General features: G+C 36.4%; 1 protein-coding gene across 2 annotated transcripts in view; it reads left to right on the top strand.

Annotated features, from left to right (window-relative positions):
- tspan31 (tetraspanin 31) overlaps positions 1-20715 on the top strand; it is a 30857-nt gene continuing 10142 nt past the window's right edge. The window contains exons 1-6 of one of the 2 annotated variants that reach the window (XM_062427983.1): positions 1-166; positions 6508-6675; positions 6796-6876; positions 7015-7155; positions 9416-9526; positions 11502-11581. In XM_062427983.1, coding sequence (XP_062283967.1) covers positions 104-166; positions 6508-6675; positions 6796-6876; positions 7015-7155; positions 9416-9526; positions 11502-11576 — 639 coding nt within the window. In that variant the 5' untranslated portion in view covers positions 1-103 and the 3' untranslated portion in view covers positions 11577-11581. Of the gene's footprint in view, positions 167-6507; positions 6676-6795; positions 6877-7014; positions 7156-9415; positions 9527-11501; positions 13697-20715 lie in introns of those variants that run through there. The other variant, XM_062427982.1, reaches the window with a different exon arrangement.

Genomic DNA, 20715 nt, shown 5'->3' on the forward strand with positions numbered 1-20715 from the left:
CGAGCGACAACATTAGTGTCCCGATCCGCTGGAGACACTTCACTGCTTCATCATCTGGTCACCTTTCATCGGACTGGGTCGGCTCACAGGAGGGTTGTCGAACATGGTCTGCGGAGGATTCACCTGCTCCAAAAATGCTCTTTGTTCCCTCAACGTGGTTTACATGGTGAGTGCACAAAATGGACCATCCTCATCCTCCTCATCATCATCATCATCATGCTAACTCTCAGCTAGCCGCGTTAGCTCCGGCTGACACACAAACCACTCACTAGTTTCCTCCTTTTGTCTCTTATGTCTCTAGTTTTTCTTTACAGGGGATTCTCGGTATGTACGTAGTTAGGATAAATGGATATTAAAAGAAGCTGACAAGTGAAGTAGTTGGGTAGAAATGTAGATGTAGCCTAGTTGTGTTAGCTTGTGTTAGCTATCGCCATTATGTGGAGCTGCTGTTAGCTAGGAGGCCACCTGACCTGAAAATGAGACACTGACCACAGGAAGGAGACATATTATATACTTTACTGAGGTAAAAGTACCAATATAGTCATGTAGAAATACTAAGTACACATGTATTATTAGCTTGATGTAGCTAACGTATTAGAATAGAAAGAATAGAAAGCTTTACTGTCATTATATTTAACATATAATAAGATTTAGCAGTAAAAGTACATAAGTATTATGAGCTTGATGTAGTTAAAGTGTTACAGTTAAAGTATATAAGTATTAGAATGAAAAGAATAGAAAGCTTTGGCATTATATTTAACATATAATGCGATTACATTATTATGAGCTTCATGTAGTATGCAGTATTACAGTAAAAGTACTGCAGTATTATGAGTGATATAGTATGCAGTATTACAGTAAAAGTAGTGGTTTGGTCCTCTGACTGATATATTATTATATATGACATCATTAGATTATTAACAGTGAAGCATCAGTGTTAGAGCAGCATGTTACTGTTGTAGCTGCTGGAGGTGGAGCTAGTTTACACTACTTTATATACAGTTAGTGAATACAGTGTTTTGTTATGTAATTTATTATTGTTATTGAAGCAGCTGGTGCTGTTTTGTTCATATGTTGTTTGTTTACTGTAACTATGGAAGCCTTTATGAGCGCAGCATTGAGTCCAAGACAACTTCCCTATGGGGACAAAGTATACTGTATCGTATCATAGTATACAGTACAGTTTATATACATTGGATCATTTGAACATTTATTGAAATGAAACCATGTGAGAAATTTAGAGGGAAAATCACTATTTGGTGGAGCTGTTAACAACTCATAGAATCTGAAATGTGAGCCTGACTACACACTGCTTTTTGTAAGACGGCAAAAGACACAAAGGTTGGAAACCACTGGTTTCATCTTTAACAATGTGTTGTACTTTAAAAGCTTGTTATATTATCCATTGTGTCAAATCTTCATCTGAAAAGTAACTAAAGCTGTCAAATGGAAGTATAAAGTAGCATCACATGTTATCTCAAATAAAGTTCCTCTAAATTGTACTTAACTAACAGTACTTGTGTAAATATTTTTTTACTCTCCACCACTGAAATTGATACACTACACGGGGCTGCCGTCTTTGTTCTCTGTCTGTTATCAGTTTTTTTGTTCTCCGGGTTTGTCACAACAAAGATTTTTATCAGCTCATGTATTTGTTTCTGTTGAGATAGTTGACATGTTGGCTTCAGAACAGCTGACATAAACTCACACTGCTCTGTTGATTACATGGAGATGCCTAAAAAAAAAAAAGGGAAGAAACTTATGTACTTCCTGCACTAATCACATTCAGTAAAACAGTCTTTCAGTATATTATTGCCTTTATAAAACTTAATACTGTGACAGACAGAGAATAAACTCAACCTAATGGTGAGTTTTAAAGCTGTAGTGTTTTAGTTTTGTTGCACTGGATTGTATCATCTGGTGTTTTTGTGAGTTGAGAAGGACAAAATATTAGAAACACCTTTCTTCATAATGTCCAACACCAGTGGAAGAAGAAGTGTTCAGATTCTTTACTTCAGTAAAAGTAGAAATACTGTAGTTTAAAAATACACCAATACAAGTGAAAGTCAGGTACAACTTGTACTTAAAGTATCGAAAGTAAAAATACTCATTATGCAGACTGGTTTCTTTTAGATAAATATATTATTATAGTTTATTTATTATTTGTCTCTATCAGTAACAAATACATGTGTGTAGCCAATTTTAGGTGCTTTGGGTAAGTTAAATAAATGAGTAAATAATAATTAAATAAAAGGAAAAGTTACTTAAGTAAATGTACATAAGTATAATCTGCATTTTGTACTTCATATCTCGAAAGTAAAAGTATTATGCATTATGGTGTCTTTTAAAGTGTCGTTATATATTATATTATTGTTTGTTTTTATCAATAAAAAAACAGTTTTATCTACTTATGGTAGATTTATGGTAATAGTACTGCATCATATTATATAAGTGTACCATACATTTATAATTATTATAATAATACACTTTATTTACAGTATAAAGCACCTTTTAACACACCAATGCAGACAATATAAACAACAGAATAAAATATATAACAGCAGGGGAAGAAGAATTAGCTATGCCACCAATTAACATTACTGATACAGTGTTTTAGTTGCTAAATGTACTTTAAGAATTAAAAGAAAAAGTCAATATTATGCAAAATGGACTCATTCAGTGTTATATTTTAATCAGTAAACAGTATTTGAGCCTACTGGACTTTTTCAAGCTTTATTGTTTTATAGCATGGATTTAAAGTGGATTTAATGAAGGTTTTTTTACACTATTCAACAGAAAAATACTCTTTGGTGTCAAGGTGAAAACAGATCGCTCTACAAAGGGATCTAAATAAATTATGAGTATAAATACATCATAAAATAAGCATAAAATCCAGATCTGAAAAACAACCGTTAGCTTTAGCTGTGAATTATGCAGACTAGCTTCTTTTAGTGTGTTTATATTAGTAAATTATATTGAGTGTTGTTGTTTTTTCCCCTAACAAATACATTTAAGAGCAATTTAAAGTTGTAGTTGATCGATATGAAGCCAATAAATAAAGTACAAAGTGGCATTAAATGGAAATACTCAAGTAAAGTACCTCAAAGTTGTACTTAATTACTGTACTTGGTTAAAATCCACTGTTGAGTACATCAGCAGCAATAAATCCAACTTTTTAAAAAGAATCAGTGTCAACATTAAAACAACTAAAGTCTCCCTAGAAACACTTTGAGGTGATGTTGTAATTATTGCGTCATGTTGTTCAGGTGTTTCTGTGATTACTGTCTGGTGTTACAGAGATCAGGGTTGGGAAGCTTACAGATGACTAGTTACTCTATTTAAAATGTAATAAGTAATGTAACTATTTCAATTACTTCATCAAAGTAATTTAACTTATTACATTTGATTACTAATTTTCTAACAAATGTTTTCAGCTGTTAGGGTAAATGTTCCCATTAAGCACCAAAATCTAAGTTCAGGTGTTTTTCATGGATACTTATATGATTTATAAGGGAGATCATTTCTTATGAAGCAACATTTATCTCTCATTTGAAAATATATTCATTAGTTCATGTAGATTTTGGAATATAAAATAAAGATATTTGATGAATAAAGTGGGTTTAATTGGTACTGTGACACCATTTAAGCCCACGTCATGATTTATTTACCAAATATAAAAAATATTGATTTCAAAGAATTAAAAACAGCAATATATGTATTCAGTAACATGTTCATTATTAAAAAATGAAGAAAAAACCCTCCTGAGCAAAATCTTGAAGCTCTGACTTCAGATGTAACCTCCTTTTATAATCATCAACAACGTTTTCATCAGTATTTGTAACAGATTACAGTTACATTTATTTTGTAATTAAACTACATAACGCTGTTAGACTAATTACTACCCAACACTGTTATAGACATGTTTTTCACAGTCAGTGGAGGCTGTGTTGTGGGTTAGGGTTAGGTGGCCGTAACATTTTGGTTTAAAAAGGATTAAGTTATTAGTCGATCGATTGGTTGAAAATCTACAGTTAATTTTGATGATCGACTGATCATTTTAGTCCTTTTTTTTTAAGCAGAAATGTTAAATGTTTTCTGGTTGCAGCTTCTCATATTTGAGGATTTAGATTGATTGGAAAATGTTCGGCTATTTATAGTCAGAACGCTGAATATCTTCAGATTTTAAAGTGTTAATCAGACAAAATAAGACATTTAAAGACGTTTCAATGAGCTCTAAGAAATGATGACGGGCATGTTTTTGCTATTTTTCTGGAATTTTACAACCAAAGTGATGAATCAAGAAACTATTTTTTTTATAAAAACTTAATTCTTTATGTTGTATTTGAAGCCAAAATGCTGAATATTTAATGGCTCCAGCTTCTCCAGTGTGAGAATTTGCTCTTTTCTTGTCATTTATTACTATAAAGTGAATTTGAAGACGTTATCTTGGACTGTGGGAAATTATAAAGGGGCATTTTTATATTATTTTCTGTCTTTTTATAGACCTACCTGTTAATGAATTATTTAAAAAAACTGGCAGATAGATTAATAATGAAAGTAAAAGTTAGATACAGCCCTGTGCTTCTTGATCATGACAAAGAAACGTGATTTCCTTCTTCATCATACGTGTTGCATTGCAGTTAAGCTTAGTAATACAGTTTTCTGAGCTTTTTAATGGTTATGTGGAGTTAAATTAAATGAATAGTGAACTTCTGAGAGTGTGTCACATCTGCACACCTTGTAATTCTGCTGAAGACCGCGATGTGCTCACAGTTCACGTTACATAACTAGAAAATGTCAAGTGGTTGAGTCAGAGGTGATAACGTGTGTCACACCTGCTCTTACCTGCTGTCTCTTAACTCTAAATCTGTCATGTGTGAACTTTGTATAAAACAGAGCAGTAAAAGTCTCTCTGAGCCGCGGCGGGACGGTAAACACCCCCCCCCCCTCAGAACGCTGGAGACGAGACCCAGCCAGTCAGAAAACATTCGAACATGAACACATGTCACCAATCATGTTGTTGACGGCTGAGTCACTGCAGCTGTCACGAGGCTGAAGGAGCAGTGACAGGAAACAGACACACAAGTAATCCCTGTTTCCCTCTGTCAGCTCATCACTTAGTCCTTTTACATATAAGTGCAGCCATTTTAATAATAATAATAATAATAAATGTATCTGTGTTGCACCTTTTATACAAGAAAATCAGCTCAAAGTGCTTTACAACAAACATTTTTTATTCATTTAAATCCGACTAATGTTTATTGTCGTTATTGACTAATCTACTTATGTTCTTTATGTTTTTATTATTCATTTATTTTGGGGTTGTTTTTGCTTTTATTTGAAAGTAGATGGCATAGAGGCCAACTGGAGACTAGGAGAGAGAGAGACAGAGAGAGAGAGAATGACCTCGAATCAGGGACGCTGCGGTAAACACTCGACTACCAAAGCGCTCCCTTATTATGCTTTTAATTAAACGATTTATTATTCCGCCTATTAAACGTCAGAAAAATGTGAAAATAGTCGTTATAATTTCTGAAAGTCATCACATTGTCCCACCGACAATCCGAAACCCAAAAAATGATCAATTCACTGTCGCATGAGGCTAGTGAGAGGCTGGATTCTAGGTCGTGTTTAGCAGTAATTTTAATGATTTAAGCAATTATTAAAATAGTTGCCAATTGATCAATTGACTTAAACTTTCAGCTCTGGATTAATTATTCAAGCTATTATTTTTTTCAGCATAGATGCAAATAAACGATCTCATTCCAGCTCCTCATGTGTGACTTTGTTATAATATGATGATAGATGGTTGTTAACTGAATATCTTTTAACCCTTACATACTGTTCACGGTCAAATCTGACCCATTGTTTACATTTGAGAACTGTAAAAACACCTTTAACTACACCTTATACTCCAAATATACAAACATTTATATAAAAAGCTTCTTTTGTGTGTGTGTGTGTGTGTGTGTGTGCAGCTAATATACACATTTGTATATGCACATTTCCTAATCCAAACTATTTATATATAAATGTTCTCCTGGACCATATATAGTGGTTGTTAATGTCTTGTTTTCCATTGATAAATATGTAATACCCTGCGATTGAGCTCTTAATTAAGGATTAATCAAACATTTATATTAATGACTGATGGGTCAGAATATGTCAGTATGTGAGGGTTAATTAAATAATCAGGAAGGTTGTAAAGGACGTTATTTTCATTATCGATTAATCTGTTCATTATTTTCTCCGTTCAGTTTAATCAGCCCGTTTCTTCCTCTGTGTCTGTTGCTTCACCTTCATTATTTATTTAGCAAACACTCAAGCTCCATAATTACGGAGCTCCACACACACACTGCGGAGTGTTTATACAGGATAATTGTTGTGTTTGTGATCATGTGATGCGCTCTGCCTCATCTGATTCTGGTTAACTTCCCTTCTACTCCTCCTCCTCCTCCTCCTCCTCCTCCTCCTCCTCCTCCTCGTCTCTCTCTCTGCTCCTTTCAGCTGGTCGGGCTGCTGCTGATCGGAGTAGCAGCATGGGGGAAAGGGTTCGGCCTGGTGTCGAGCATCCACATCATCGGCGGGGTCATCGCGGTGGGCGTCTTCCTGCTGCTCATCGCCATCGTCGGGCTCGTTGGAGCGATACATCACCACCAAGTCATGCTGTTCTTTGTATCCTTTCTTCTGTCGTCTGTGGATGAATCCTCCTGACTTTAAAGTGGCAGTGATTTTAAATGCAGATGTTGTTTTTCTGTATGTGAATTAGATTTATCCTTGACTTCTTTCTCCCAGTACATGGTCATTCTTTTTATCGTTTTCCTCTTCCAATTTGGAGTTTCCTGTTCCTGCTTGGCGATGAACCGCGGGCAGCAGGTGAGAAAAGACAACAAAATAAAAACTACTTAACGTCCTTTTTTATGCTGCATCTGTAAGATATTTATGTTTTTGTTTGGTTGGTTAAATTATTTTTGTTATCCTGATTGCTTTTTTTATTTTTTATTTTTTTCCCAGGAGACACTTCTGAATTCCGCTTGGGGTATTTTGGAAAATAAAACCAAGACAGACCTGGAGAGTCAGCTGAACTGCTGCGGGCTGCTCAACGTCACCGCCAACCGGCAACAGTTTGAACATGATTTGACAAACTGCCCCGCTGTAAGTTTTAAATATCCCATTTTCATCGATACGCTATATTCCTTTAACTCTTTTTGTGTATGTGTGTGTACTAAAATCCACACCGAGATAAAACGATTAAAACACTTACAAAAGGCCACATACAGCCCAGTTTGATCTCAGTAAAACCATTTATATAATATATATATATATTATAACTTTACTATAATAAACCGTGTATTTACAGCCTGAGATTTCTTAAGAAAAATAAGTATAATTTCAACAATATTATGTCTCAATCTGTTTTAATTGATCATCATAGAAAAAAAGCTTCTTCATAAAGATAAGTCACAAACCCGGTAAGAGATAATGATGAAATGTGTCCTTCAAATCTGAATCACGTTACAAGTCAGTTATTTCAAGTTGGACGTCCGCGGGAAGATCAGACGCCTCGACTGTGAATGAAGATTGAAAATAAGGCAAAGAAGCTTTATTTATGTAGTTTGTTTCATACACGGGTGCAACTCAATGTGCTTTACATAAAAACAAAATATTAAACAGTAAAAATTAGAAACTTTAAAACATACAATTAAAAAAAACAAGAAGACCCCAATTATAATAAAAAGAAAACGGAAGTAGAGAAGAATAGAAAGAGAGAAAAGAAAAGAAAAAGCTAGAATAGAATAAAGCATTAAATAATAAGCTGATTGAAATGAATAAGCAAGAATAGCAGCGCAAACTATTGAAAAATTGGAATTACTTTTTCTATAATTTTCATACTTTTCAAATTTATCCAGTGGGCCGGATTGGACCCCTTGGCGGGTCAGCTCTGGCCCACGCGCCTTATGTTTGACACCCCTGCCCGAAACCATACAGCACGACAAAATCTGCAATTAGCCGAACATTTCCGGTAAAACTTAATTTTGGAAACTGACTGACGACTTTATTTGTATTCAGACTGACACCCACAGGTGATTTCTTTAGATAGGTTTGTCCCTCTTTATTACACAGTGATGCTGGAGCTTTGTTCTCCTTTATAATGTAGAAAGAAAGGACAAAGTTAGCAGGTCTTTTTTAGGTTTCAGATCTTTGCTCATATAGGTATCGTTCTTGGTGTGGACGACTTTTTTAATTCTCAAAATCATAACTTTTGTCAAACCAGAGCACACAAACATCCTAAACACACTGTAAAAGAAAAAGAAAATATGTCCCCTTAACAAAGTCAGTTTGTCTGCAATCTGTTAAAGATAAGCAGTAAATCCATTTTGAAACCACAGAAGAAAAAAAAGATCTTTGCTCATAATCATAAAATGTATGACTTTTCCTCCAGTTAAACTTAAAGCCACAGTCTCTTCTTATCTATTTATATGTGGATATTTGTGCTGTATTGAAAACATCTGGACAGATGCTGCTTCACTTCTGGAGTTGCCTTCGGACAGAGTTTGAACTGTTGCCTTCGGACAGAGTTTGAACTGTTGCCTTCAGGTCGTCGGTTGGAGTTACGGAGATATAACATTTCCTTCGTCCCTGCTGCTTTAGATTAAATATTTCACCGTTGTCTGAAGATGGCTTATTTGCACAGACTGCTTATCTTGCAGTTGCATGCGTGTTTCGCCAGGGTTTCCCCTCGGCCGGGGCGTAAAGCTTGACTTCTGCACTTTGACCTCGATGCTGATTGAACTCTTTGAACTCGCTCTGCCCCGCTACCAACCAGCTGTCTGTTTTAGTCCATCAGTGATTTGTGTGATTTTGTATCATTTATGCATCTTTTTTTTTATATCCTGGCTGCAAATTTCTAATAAGGGACCTTTTAAAGATACTTTGAACCTGAGAAAGACAAAAAAAAACACATTTTCTAGAGTATGTATAGCTGTACTTGCATGCAGAATAATGCCTAACTTAACCAGACTAACTTGTCTTTAAAGAAAACAACACATGATATACCCGCCTGACACATATTTAATAATGTATAAAATCAAGTAAAATACAGCATTTTAAAAGAAGTTCAGTAGTGCATCAATGTGGAGAGAAGAGCTGGGTAAAGACTAAAGTGAAGAGGTGAGAAGTTTTTTAGCTTTCTTTTAAAATATTTTGTGAATTTTTATATTTTACGCAGCATATTTTTTTAAATCACACAAGTTTAACCAGAGTAGGTTAAAAGTAGGTCACTGTATGTGGGTCTCAGAATAGATTTTGGTAGCTAATACTGGCTCAGCTGACAGATCGTTGACTCATCCAGCTGAACACTAAAGGCCCTGTCTTCTTCTTCTTCTTCTCTTTTTTAAAATATCTTTCACTCCAGTTATGCAAAAAGAAAGGTTCCTGTTTCACCTGCGGGGAGATGATGCTGCATCATGCAACAGAGGCTCTGAAGATCCTCGGGGGCGTCGGACTCTTCTTCAGCTTCACAGAGGTAAGTGGTCTGGTCTTCAAACCTTCATTCACTCTTATTGAAACCCACACAGAAGTAGAGAGGGAGAGAGGGAGAGAGAGAGAGGGAGAGAGAGAGGGAGAGAGAGGGAGAGAGAGGGAGAGAGAGAGAGAGAGGGAGAGAGAGGGAGAGAGAGAGAGAGAGGGAGAGGGAGAGAGAGAGAGAGAGAGAGAGAGAGAGAGAGAGAGAGAGAGAGAGAGAGAGAGAGAGAGAGAGAGAGAGAGAGAGAGAGAGAGAGAGAGAGAGAGAGAGGGAGAGGGAGAGGGAGAGGGAGAGAGAGAGAGAGAGAGAGAGAGAGAGAGGCGATCGCCGTCTTGGCAGAAAAGATTTTGCTTAAAGTTCTCAAATTTACGCCAATCAAGTCATCCGGTAATCACATGGTCGACGGTTTGATGCTCTCCTCCGCTCAAATGTCCTCGTGCATGAACCGTAAATAAACAAATTGTGGAAAATATCTGAAGAATTTCACGTTTTTGGTTTTTAATTGATTTTAATTAATTTTAATGTTCCAGTGCAGCGTACTCCAAATGGGATTCAGGATTAAACTCAGTACAGTCAAATAAAGATTAAAAAAATAAGAATATAAACATGTAGCATAAACTTATAAATATACTTTTTATAATACAAATATTTCTGTCCACTATTGCTCTTATGGTTATCATGCTCTCTAATTTAAACTGCAGGCTTGTGTACGTTGTTTAAACAAGCTTAATTATGATTAGATTAGATTAAAATGATTGGGCTGCTTGTTGACGTCCTCCTCCTCAAGTTCACCCAGTCAAGAGAAAAGTCGACACATGATTAAACTTGAAATGGATCCATTTATCCCACATTTATTAAAATATTACATTAGTTATGCACTGAAATGACTCAGTAATATTCTAGTTTAAATGATGTTTTATTGATAACAGCTGCATGAGTGGACAGTTTGGGTGTTAATGACACATTGCTGGTTGGTTGTGTGACAGTAAATGCATCTTAAATATAATCTACTGACTAATTATAAGCAGGATTTAATGTGTAGTTTGTTCAAGCTGGAAAAAAATGGCAAAATGAAGCATTCGCAAAGTAGTTAGTGTGAAGAAAACAGCTGCAGGAACATCTCAGTAAAGAAGAAATAATTATTATTTTTCTGTATATGGGTCAATGAGGTGATGCAACCCAGTGTCAATTGGTGTAACCAGTTAAATAAAAAGAAAAAAGAAAATCTGATTATATATATATATACAGGAAGATACATGTGAACTACAATGTGGAATAAATATAATCCACTGTAATTTTTAAGACATTTTACATAATTTGTTAAAAAAAAGGGTGTTTTTTAGGACATGTTGTAAAAGTAAAGAAGCAACAAGTGTCGAGTTAATCATTTTAATTTAATGATCGTGCGGCTGTTTTGGCCTCATAGCTGAGCCGTCTTCTTTGCTATTATTAAGAAGTTTATTGCTACTTCCTCGCCTTGATCCATGTTCAGATAAGATGCAGGTTCTCAGTGGATGTATGTTAACTATATTAAGGGGTCTGATCTGTGTTAGTAAGGTGAAGGTTTATGATCTTGGAGAGGGGTCGGACATGTTTAAGTGTTGGTTGATCATTTATGGTTCAAGGCTCCACTTTCTTGTGTCCAGTGGGGTTGTCAGCTTGATGTGGCTTTTGACAGAAATTAGACATTAAAGAAAATATGTCCCCTTTAAATAGATAGATAGTCACTTTATTGATCCTAATGGGAAATTTAGGTTCCAGCTGTTCAATGTAAGCATGAAAGTAATAAAGCAACAAACAACAGACATTAAAAAGACAAAGAGGTGTAAGAGTAAATCAAGTTAATTGCAAGACATTATTAAAATTACGGCTTTTGCAATTTGGAAACTGAACTTTCGAGTTGTAATTTTGATATAAATAAACAGTCTTATCTGCATTAATCTTATATTTGTAATGTCGTCTCCTTCCTTCACAGATCCTGGGAGTGTGGCTCGCCGTGCGCTACAGGAACCAGAAGGATCCACGAGCGAACCCGAGCGCTTTCCTATAGTCTGCCTCCCCTCCGCCACCCCACCTCCTGTGAATGCAGCAGATGCAGTTTCAGACAACACACACACACTGGTATACACACACACACACATACACACACACATACACACAATCATGCACATCTAGAGGCACATCAGACAGGTAGTAACAGAACCAATAAAAACAACAATCAAGAAAACAGCAGCAACACAGAACGGACGAGCGCACGAAGCATCTGACAAACACTGAGAAACACACACACACACACACTTACACACACTTACACACACCTACACACACCTACACTTGTCACCTGAGACTGAGAAGCTAACAGCAACTCCTGTCAACAAATTTAACCACCACTCCTCCTCGCTCCTCATCCTCCTCCTCCTCCTCAGAGCTCAAGCTGGAAGACCTGGATACTTATGTATGAAAGGAGGATTTGTAATACCAAGAAGTACTTGACTTGTTGGTACGTCGACCCCCAGCCTTGATTTTGAGTGCCAGATCTCCGGATTGCGGCTCCTCCTCCTCTCGCACCTCGCTATGTAGTTTCCGGCCGTGTAAAAAAACAACGAGCGACGAGAAGACGTCTTCTTCTGCATGCGTCCCACCACGCTGCGCTTAAAACAAAGTTGTTGATTTCATTCCACACAACGACAACAACAACAACAACAACCCGAATGACTTTGTGCGGTGTCCAAAAATTAACCTGTATGCACCTTTTTTCTCTAAATAGTAGTGCCACCGACGAATATGTATTCCTCTGGTCAGTGCTATCAGTGATGTGTAGAGAGCTGTGTAACCCAAACATGTCCAGTGTGAGGAGCTACTGCTTTTTTTAGGATAGAAGAAGAAGAAGGAGAAGAAGAAGGTATAAACTGGACATGTTGTGTAAAGTAGTTTTATTGAAATGTAAATGTAAATGTGGAGTTTTTTCTTTCTTTTTTTTTTGCAGATGCCACAAAATGCCGGATTTAACAGTCTTTAGCTTTTTTTTTTTTTTTTTAGGTGACGTAGTTGCTAGTCGATCAGGTTCAAATATTTATGATCTGTAACTGAGCCAACTAACTTTTGAACAGTCGGATATATAAGAATGCCAACGGACTGCAGACTTGATGTTGTACATAATCTTTAAATACTGTAGTTCTCACACACACACACACACACACACACACACACACAATATCATTCTGGACGAGTTTTACCATGTAGTCGCCTCTTCTAGTAGAGAGGTTTTGCCTGCATATACGAAGGTCTTTTAAAGGCCACAATAATCATCCACCGCCTCCCTCCTTCCTGTATTTAATATGTTCCTTTGTGTCGCACAGTGATGTCGCTTTAGTATAGTTTCTGGTAGTAGAAAAGTGGATTCAGGTACGTATCATAACCTCCTGTGTAACTGGAAGAAATCATAGAACTGTTTCAATAAATAAAAAATAAATAAATAAAAAAAGATTAACATGAAATAATTTTGGCTCAAAACTGCTTTATCGCAAACCCCAGTTATGTTTTTATAGTGTTAAGTGAGAAAATTATGCTTTTTTGATGCAATTCTCCTTTTTTTTTTTTTTTGTAATTATTTTGTTCTCTTAACTGTGTTCTCCGTTGCCATCTGCTCCTTTTTTTTTTTTTTTTTTTTCATTCATCAGTGTTAAGATGCTTTGTAAAAAAAGAAAAGCTTGTTAAATATTTAAGTTAAGTTGGATGATGCACATTGAGGCTAAAGTTAAGTTGTAGTTTTATGACGATGCAAATTTTTGCTGCCTAACTCGATGTTTTGAGATTTCCTGTTGAGAAGTCACACTGTTTATTAATTCTCTCTCTCTCTCTCTCTCTTTTTAAAGATGTGTTTTTTCTCTTTTTTGGATCTTTTAACTTAAGGACTAACATGAACTGTAATTGTCTTACTTGAACCTGTCAACTACGCCGATTATGGATTTCCTCGCTGCTGGTTTGGAGTTCTCGCTGGTGTAAAACAACAAAAAGAAAAAGAAAAAAAAAATAGCATTTTGACAGATCTTAAGCATTGTTATGCCATATATTACACCTCACTTTGAATTTGTGTGCACTTGGTATTCAAAAATGTATCTTGAATTTTTGAGACTTAATTTTACAAATAATAAAACCTCAAATTGGAAACTTTGTACCTCGAGTCTTGATTGTTTAAAGATCTTCTCCAGACATGTTTTAACCCTTAAAACAGGCAACGTGCACCAGGAGATACATACACATTTTTTATACCTTAATAGGGGCAATTTATCCTGGTACATAAAGAGACACAAGATACATAAAAAATACTCTGCTTTAAGTATGAATCTTTGTTTTTATTGTTTTTTTTCTATAGAAAAAGTTGAATTACCTCGTTAGAAATCCTTAATCCTTACTTTAACTCTCAAACTTTATTTATATGGCACCTTTCATACAGGTGCTGCAGCTCAAAGTGCTTTACAATAAAGTGAAGAAACCGGTGTATTTATAATAACAGACACATTAAAAGAAGTGCAAATACTGAGCAATAAAACCAAGCTATCAGATAAATAATCAAACTAAACCAAATGTCACTGTGGTAGAAAACATCCAGAGTTTTACAGTTTTTTTCTGATCACTTAGGCACAATCTCTGAAACTAGGGATGCACTAATCTGACTTTTTTAGAACAAATAACGATACCGACATCACTTTCCTAACTTTGTAAAACAAAATATAACACATTTTGTACTAAATAGTTACTAATTAAAATAAGCAACTTGGAACAGCTTTCAAAATAAATAGTAATCAAACTTCTTTATAAATATTTTGCATGAAATAGCGCCTGGCGCAAACATAGAACTAAAGTGAATAGATCATCCCCATGGATCGACCCCCATTATCTGATACCTGATCTAGCTATTTCGTCGATATCGGGGCTGATATCCAATATCAATATTGGATCAGTGCATCCATATTTAAAACTATAGACTATTTTTGCAAAACTGTACTTAACACCAAACCAGCAAAATGTTAAACATCTCCTGCAAAAGCTAACAAGTCTTGCAAAACTCGTCAAACACCTTTAAAAGAAAAAAGTTTTTTTGCATCAATAATCAAACAAACCATTTAAATAAGCACACGAAGCACCAACTACACACTGACTGTACAAATGAAGAACACTTGTAGCTTTTGCTTTTTGTCTGTGTACAATGTAGTAAACACACACACACACACACACATTCACACACACACACATTCACACACAGTTACCCACATGTGTAAAATATGGATGTGTGTCCTGAACATAAACTATCAATATAAATAAGAGGAAAAGGTTAGAAGAAGTAGAAGAAAACAAAAACAGAAAAAATGAGGCTACATCTCGTCTGCTTTTTGGGTTTTACCATAAAACTTCATCCACATCACAGCATAATGCTCAAGCTCTGATTTGTAAGTGAACTGATTATTTAAAAGTGTTTTTACGTGTCGGATGTGGTAAAATAGTGCAGCACGTAGAGACCAATCTGCACAGTTTTACTAGAAGTGAGTTATTAAATTACAAACTGAGTGTAAAAGCAGTGAGCGTGAACTCAGTTTGGCTCCAAGATGTTAATGGTTTCAAAGATAGAGCTTCAAGAATCACTGATAGTGTTTTACCTTTGTGTCGTCCTCCCGGGTCAAATTGACCCCGTCTGTTTTGACTGTTCCTTCTTTCCTCCCTTCCTTCCTTCCGTCTGTCCTTCCTCCCTCCTTCCTTCCTTCCTTCCTTCCTTCCTTCCTTCCTTCTTTCCTTTCCTTCCTTCCTTCCTTCCTTCCATCTTTCTTTCCTTCCTTCCTTCCTTCTTTCCTTCCTTCCTTCCTTCCATCATTCCTTCCTTCCTTCCTTCCTTCCATCTTTCTTTCCTTCCTTCCTTCCTTCTTTCCTTCCTTCCTTCCATCATTCCTTCCTTCCTTTCTTTCTTCCTTCCTTCCTTCCTTCCTTCCTTCCTTCCTTCTTTCCTTTCCTCCCTTCCTTCCTTCCATCTTTCTTTCCTTCCTTCCTTCTTTCCTTCCTTCCTTCCTTCCATCATTCCTTCCTTCCTTCCATCTTTCTTTTCTTCCTTCCTTCCTTCCTTCCTTCCTTCCATCATTCCTTCCTTCCTTTCTTCCTTCCTTCCATCTTTCCTTCCTTCCTTCCTTCCTTGATTCCTTCCTTCCTTGGCTCGAGGACAACAGGAGGGTTAAACATTCACTAAGAGTGGCAGCAGCATGAGCACACAGCATATCTCTATAATCCACTGTGGTAGATGGTAAAATATGTTTTTTCTGTTTCTTAACACAAGAATCCAATTTTACTTTTTTGAGCGAGATGTTCGACGTGAGTTTTGTAAAACAATCTGCTGACTAACCAGATATTTATAGTGCTGCACTGATTCAATTAGTTCTCCATTTATAGCATGAAATTGAAAATTAAATATTTTTAAATACATTTTATTCCGCCTGCAATCAATAACAGAAATAATTAGGTCACATATATGCTGTATATAATAATAATAATGTTTTTTCATACTTTATTTATTGTCATCATTTCATTTTATGCATCTTGTAATAAAAGCTCCATTTATATTGTCGACATAAGTAATGTGATTAAGTGTCACCCAGCGATATATAACATTATAACAATTAATCAATATAGCAATTAGTTAAAGTAAATCAATAACTGTATTTAAATAGTTAGAATATGTTGTAGTCATTTAAAAATGTATAGGAAAAAGAAAAGAAATCAACTTTAATTTTATTTCTAATTTAAACGTCCATGTTCATAAAGTTATTTCAAGGTTTCCACCAAGCAGCGAGCATCTAAGAAAACTTCAAAGTTAAATACAATAAAATAAATATATATATATATATATATATAGTTGTACTTGCATACAAAATAATGCATTTTTAACTAAACTAACTTGTCAGCATATATATATATAACAACATATAATATGCCTTGATACACATGTATTAATAATAATGATATTAACTTTATTTGTAAAGCACCTTTCATACACAAAATACAGCTCAGAGTGCTTTACAACAAAATAAATGACATGCAACAAGTGTCAAAAAAGACGTAAAATGAAGATAAAATGAGATTTTACATAATATGGAAAATAGAACCCACTTGATAATATTAATAAACATCAGATAAAATAAAGTAATAAAATCTAGTATTGGTAATTTGAGATTAAATAAGCGAAAAGAAAGTATTTCACCTTCTGTACACATGAATCAGTGCATTGTCTCTGAAGCTATAAGCATATCAGAGCCTCCTTTATTTCCTTTTTCCTTGTATATACTGTATATAAATGTATATAAATACATAAATAACACATAAAAAGAGACAAAGACAATTCTATATAATATTGATAATGATAATAATATTGATAACTTCATTTGTGAGGCACTTTTCATACAAAAATGCAGCTTAAAGTGCTTTATAACTAAATAAATGACATGCACCAAGTGGTTCACATTAAAAAAAAGTATAAAATATAAATGTACATAAAATGGAAAATAGATCCCACTTGATAATATTCATAAACATCAGATAAAATAAAGTTTTAATCTAAATCTAAAATCTTAAAGCCATGAGAAAACTGAACCTTTTTCCCCTTTACCTTCTATATACTGTATATAAATTAATATAAATGAATAACACATAAAACAGAGGCAGATATTCACAATTGAAAACAACACAAAATAACATAACGTAAAGATTTCTGCTGTCTGAGAAGATTTAGGGACATCTGTTATACGTTTAGTCTTTCTGGAGTTATAACGAGCTTTAAATCAAACTGAGAGGACTGAAGGTCATCGAAAGCAGGCCGCAGTATGTTGTGACAGATTGCAGCTTATATTTTATGTTGGATGTGAAAAAAAGAGAAAATATAAATTGTGTTAAGACTGCAGTTCCGACTTTTCACCACATGGTGTCAGTAGAGAGTCTGTGCAGCTGCCTTTTCTCTCTCCATCCTCTGTTCTCTCAGCTCTGCTCTGACATGAGTAAATACCTCCAGACAAGCAAGGAATTTATTCAAATAAAAAAGATTTAGGTCTTTTCTCTTATGACTCTTATCACACTGATTGATTGTGTCCGAGTTGAAGGTGGAGAGCGTCAACACGGCAGCTGTAAACAAAATAATAAAAAAAAGGGAAAAAAAGTAATTTACTCAGAGCAGTGGGGCTTTGATTCCCTGTGATACTCCTTCAGAAGGCCATTAATCCCTTCAACTGGGATGGGTCCAGTAATGTGGGGGTGGGTGGGAGGTGGTGAGGGAGGGGCAGGAGGAGCAGAAGGAGAGCTCAAGTACACTCTGATGGCGGGGACACACAGAGAGACAACACACACAAAGAAAATGATCCTGATACCTTTCAACCAAGGTTGTCCTAGATGAGGATAAACTGCTCCTCTGCCCTTCTCTTAATGGCCCGTGGCAGACTGTCACCATTCCCAGTTTCCCCCCCCCCCTCCCCTCCCCTCCCCTCCTTCACGAAAGGCGTGACCTAATCTCTGGCGTTGCATACTCCCTGCTGGGGGAGCACCTGCAGCTTCATTTTCCTGAGACGCAGGAACATTTATGTAAGTGGAAGTGCCTGGTAAGGGCTTTAGGGTGTCTTGAGTGTGTTTCTGGTGGCAGCATTTCGGAAAACTGCACCACATATATCGCATCCCCTATCCTCCTATCCTGTCAGCGTGCTCTCCTGAGGGCCCGGTGCCAGTCCCCCCCCCCCCACCCCCCAATACCCACACACACACACACATACACCCTGTGATGCATGTCCATATGCTGGGTGTATTAGCTCGGAGAAGCTATGGAGAATCGCACCAACAGGGATGACCATCTGTCCTCTTTACAGATATAGCATGGGCACGGCGAGAGCGTGGAGGCAGGATCTTAAAACATTTGGTCCATTATATCGCAGTGCTGTGGTGAATGGGTTTTTACAAGGGCTTGTCCTTTAAGCAGAACTAATTATGTATAGCTTTTCAGCATGGGGTGTGATTAGGCAGCATTCAGATCAATATGGAGCCCAATAATAGAGCCGTTTCCAGCACTGAGAGAAGTTTTTAGACACTCAAGTTAAAGTACCGATATTCCACTATAGAAATACTCCATTATAAGTAAAAGTGCTGCATACTTTAACCCTTACATACGGTTCATATTCTACACCCTCGCAGTTTGTTCCTCTCATAAAAAGTGTCTTTACTAAACTTTGAACCACAGATCTGTTTAAGCATCAATAGTCGATCTGACTGATCAATAAATGTCTGATTAAACCTTGATTAGTGTTTCAGAGAGCAGAGAGGGTGTGTTTTTTTAGGTTTTACACCACTCATTTATGGAGAAAAAACACCTACTATTAAACATTATCATGTCCTATTTTACCTCAGACATGAAAATATAACATAGCAATAATGATTTAAATGTATTTTATTGAAAGTGAAAATGACAAGAACGTTATGGAGCTGTGGGGTTTATTGTAAAACCATTAGAGCCATCAGTCTTCACTGCTACATCATAAAAAGAAATCCTCATAACTACTATCTTATTAAACTATATTAACTATTCATTTAACTAAAAGACATGTCAATAGATACGGGTTAAATCTGACCCAGAACAGCCGCAATAGATAAACATTTGTAGCACCTATACAAAAGGTAACATTTTTAAATAGTTTAATTTGTGTGCATTTTGTGCCACTTTAGGAAAAGTCATCAAATGTCGGAGTAAAAGACATGACCCGAACAGTATGTTAAGGTTAGAGGATAGAACCTGTTCATAATCTTTCAAGTCTGTCCTAATATATTTATCAGGAGTCCAAATTAACACTGAAACAGTTTTTCCTTCTGTTCATACTGGCCACTAAAAGATCCTTTCATAATAAACTCATAATGGAAGTGATGGAGGACAACAGTCAAACAGTCCTTGTTTGGAGCAAAAATGTAATTATCTGAAGTCAAAATGACCTTTTTACTGATTATTTCCATTTGTGCTGATCGTCAGTTCCCATATGGAAACAGGAAATGTTTTTTGTGTGTGTTTTTTTTTAACTACACGCAGCTGCATCCTACATAAACAGCGGGAGTTTCCTCCTCTGACACAAGGCAACAGGATCGTGCTAAAGGATGAACCCGTGTGGTTTTAATGGGGTCTGTATCTGGATCTGAGATTCTTCTCACAGCTTCACGGCGAGGACAAACAGGAAGGCAAATCATTCTCATCAGCGGTGGGAGACAAACAGGTCAATAAGGCCCATCAATAATGAAACAGAGCGGGGAATGCACGTTGTCAGTCCTCAGATGGAAATGGCAGCACAGGTGACTGGGGGGGTTGTTCAGAGCGTTTGAGCTCTTAAAGCGGTATTCATGTTAAAAACAAAGCATCTTAATCTGTCTTACTTAGACGTCCATGTGAGTTAATTAACCCTCCTGTTGTCCTTGAGTCAAAGAAGGAAGGGAGGAAGAAGGAAGGAAGAAAGGAAAAGAGGGAGGAAGGGAGGAAGGATGGAAGAAAGGAAGAAGGAAGGAAAAGATGGAGGAAGGGAGGAAGAAGGAAGGAAAAGGGAGGAAAGAAGGAAGGAAGGAAAGGAGGGAGGGAGGGAGGGAGGAAGGAAGGGATGAAGAAGGAAGGAAAAGAGGGAGGAAGGGAGGAAGAAGGAAGGAAAAGAGGGAGGAAAGAAGGAAGGAAAGGAGGAAGGAAGAACGAAGGAAAAGAGAGAGGAAGGAAGGAAGGAAGGAAGGAAGGAAGGAAGGAAGAAAGGAGGGAGGAGAGAAAGAGGGAGGGAGGAAATAAGGAAGAGAGGAAGGAAAGGAAGGAAAGAAGGAGGGAGGGAGGAAAGAAGGAGGGAGGGAGGAAAGAAGAAAGGGAGGAAAGAGAGACAGAAGGAGGGAGGGAATAAGGACAGACGGAAGGAAGGAAAGGAGGAAAGAAGGAACAATCAAAACAGACGGGGTCAATTTGACCCGGGAGGACAACACGAAGGTTAAAGATCAATCACCAAATTCTGTTTAAATAATCAGGTTACAATTCATTAAAGCAGAAACCTGAGAAACTGGTGCAGTACTGATAGTAAAATATGTCTTTAGCTCTTGGTTTAGAACTGATGATTGATCAGTTTGGTTCTCAAACTGGGGGTCAGGAACCCAAGATGGGTCAC

This window comes from Scomber scombrus, chromosome 10, assembly GCF_963691925.1.
Source record: "Scomber scombrus chromosome 10, fScoSco1.1, whole genome shotgun sequence".
Lineage (NCBI taxonomy): Eukaryota > Metazoa > Chordata > Actinopteri > Scombriformes > Scombridae > Scomber > Scomber scombrus.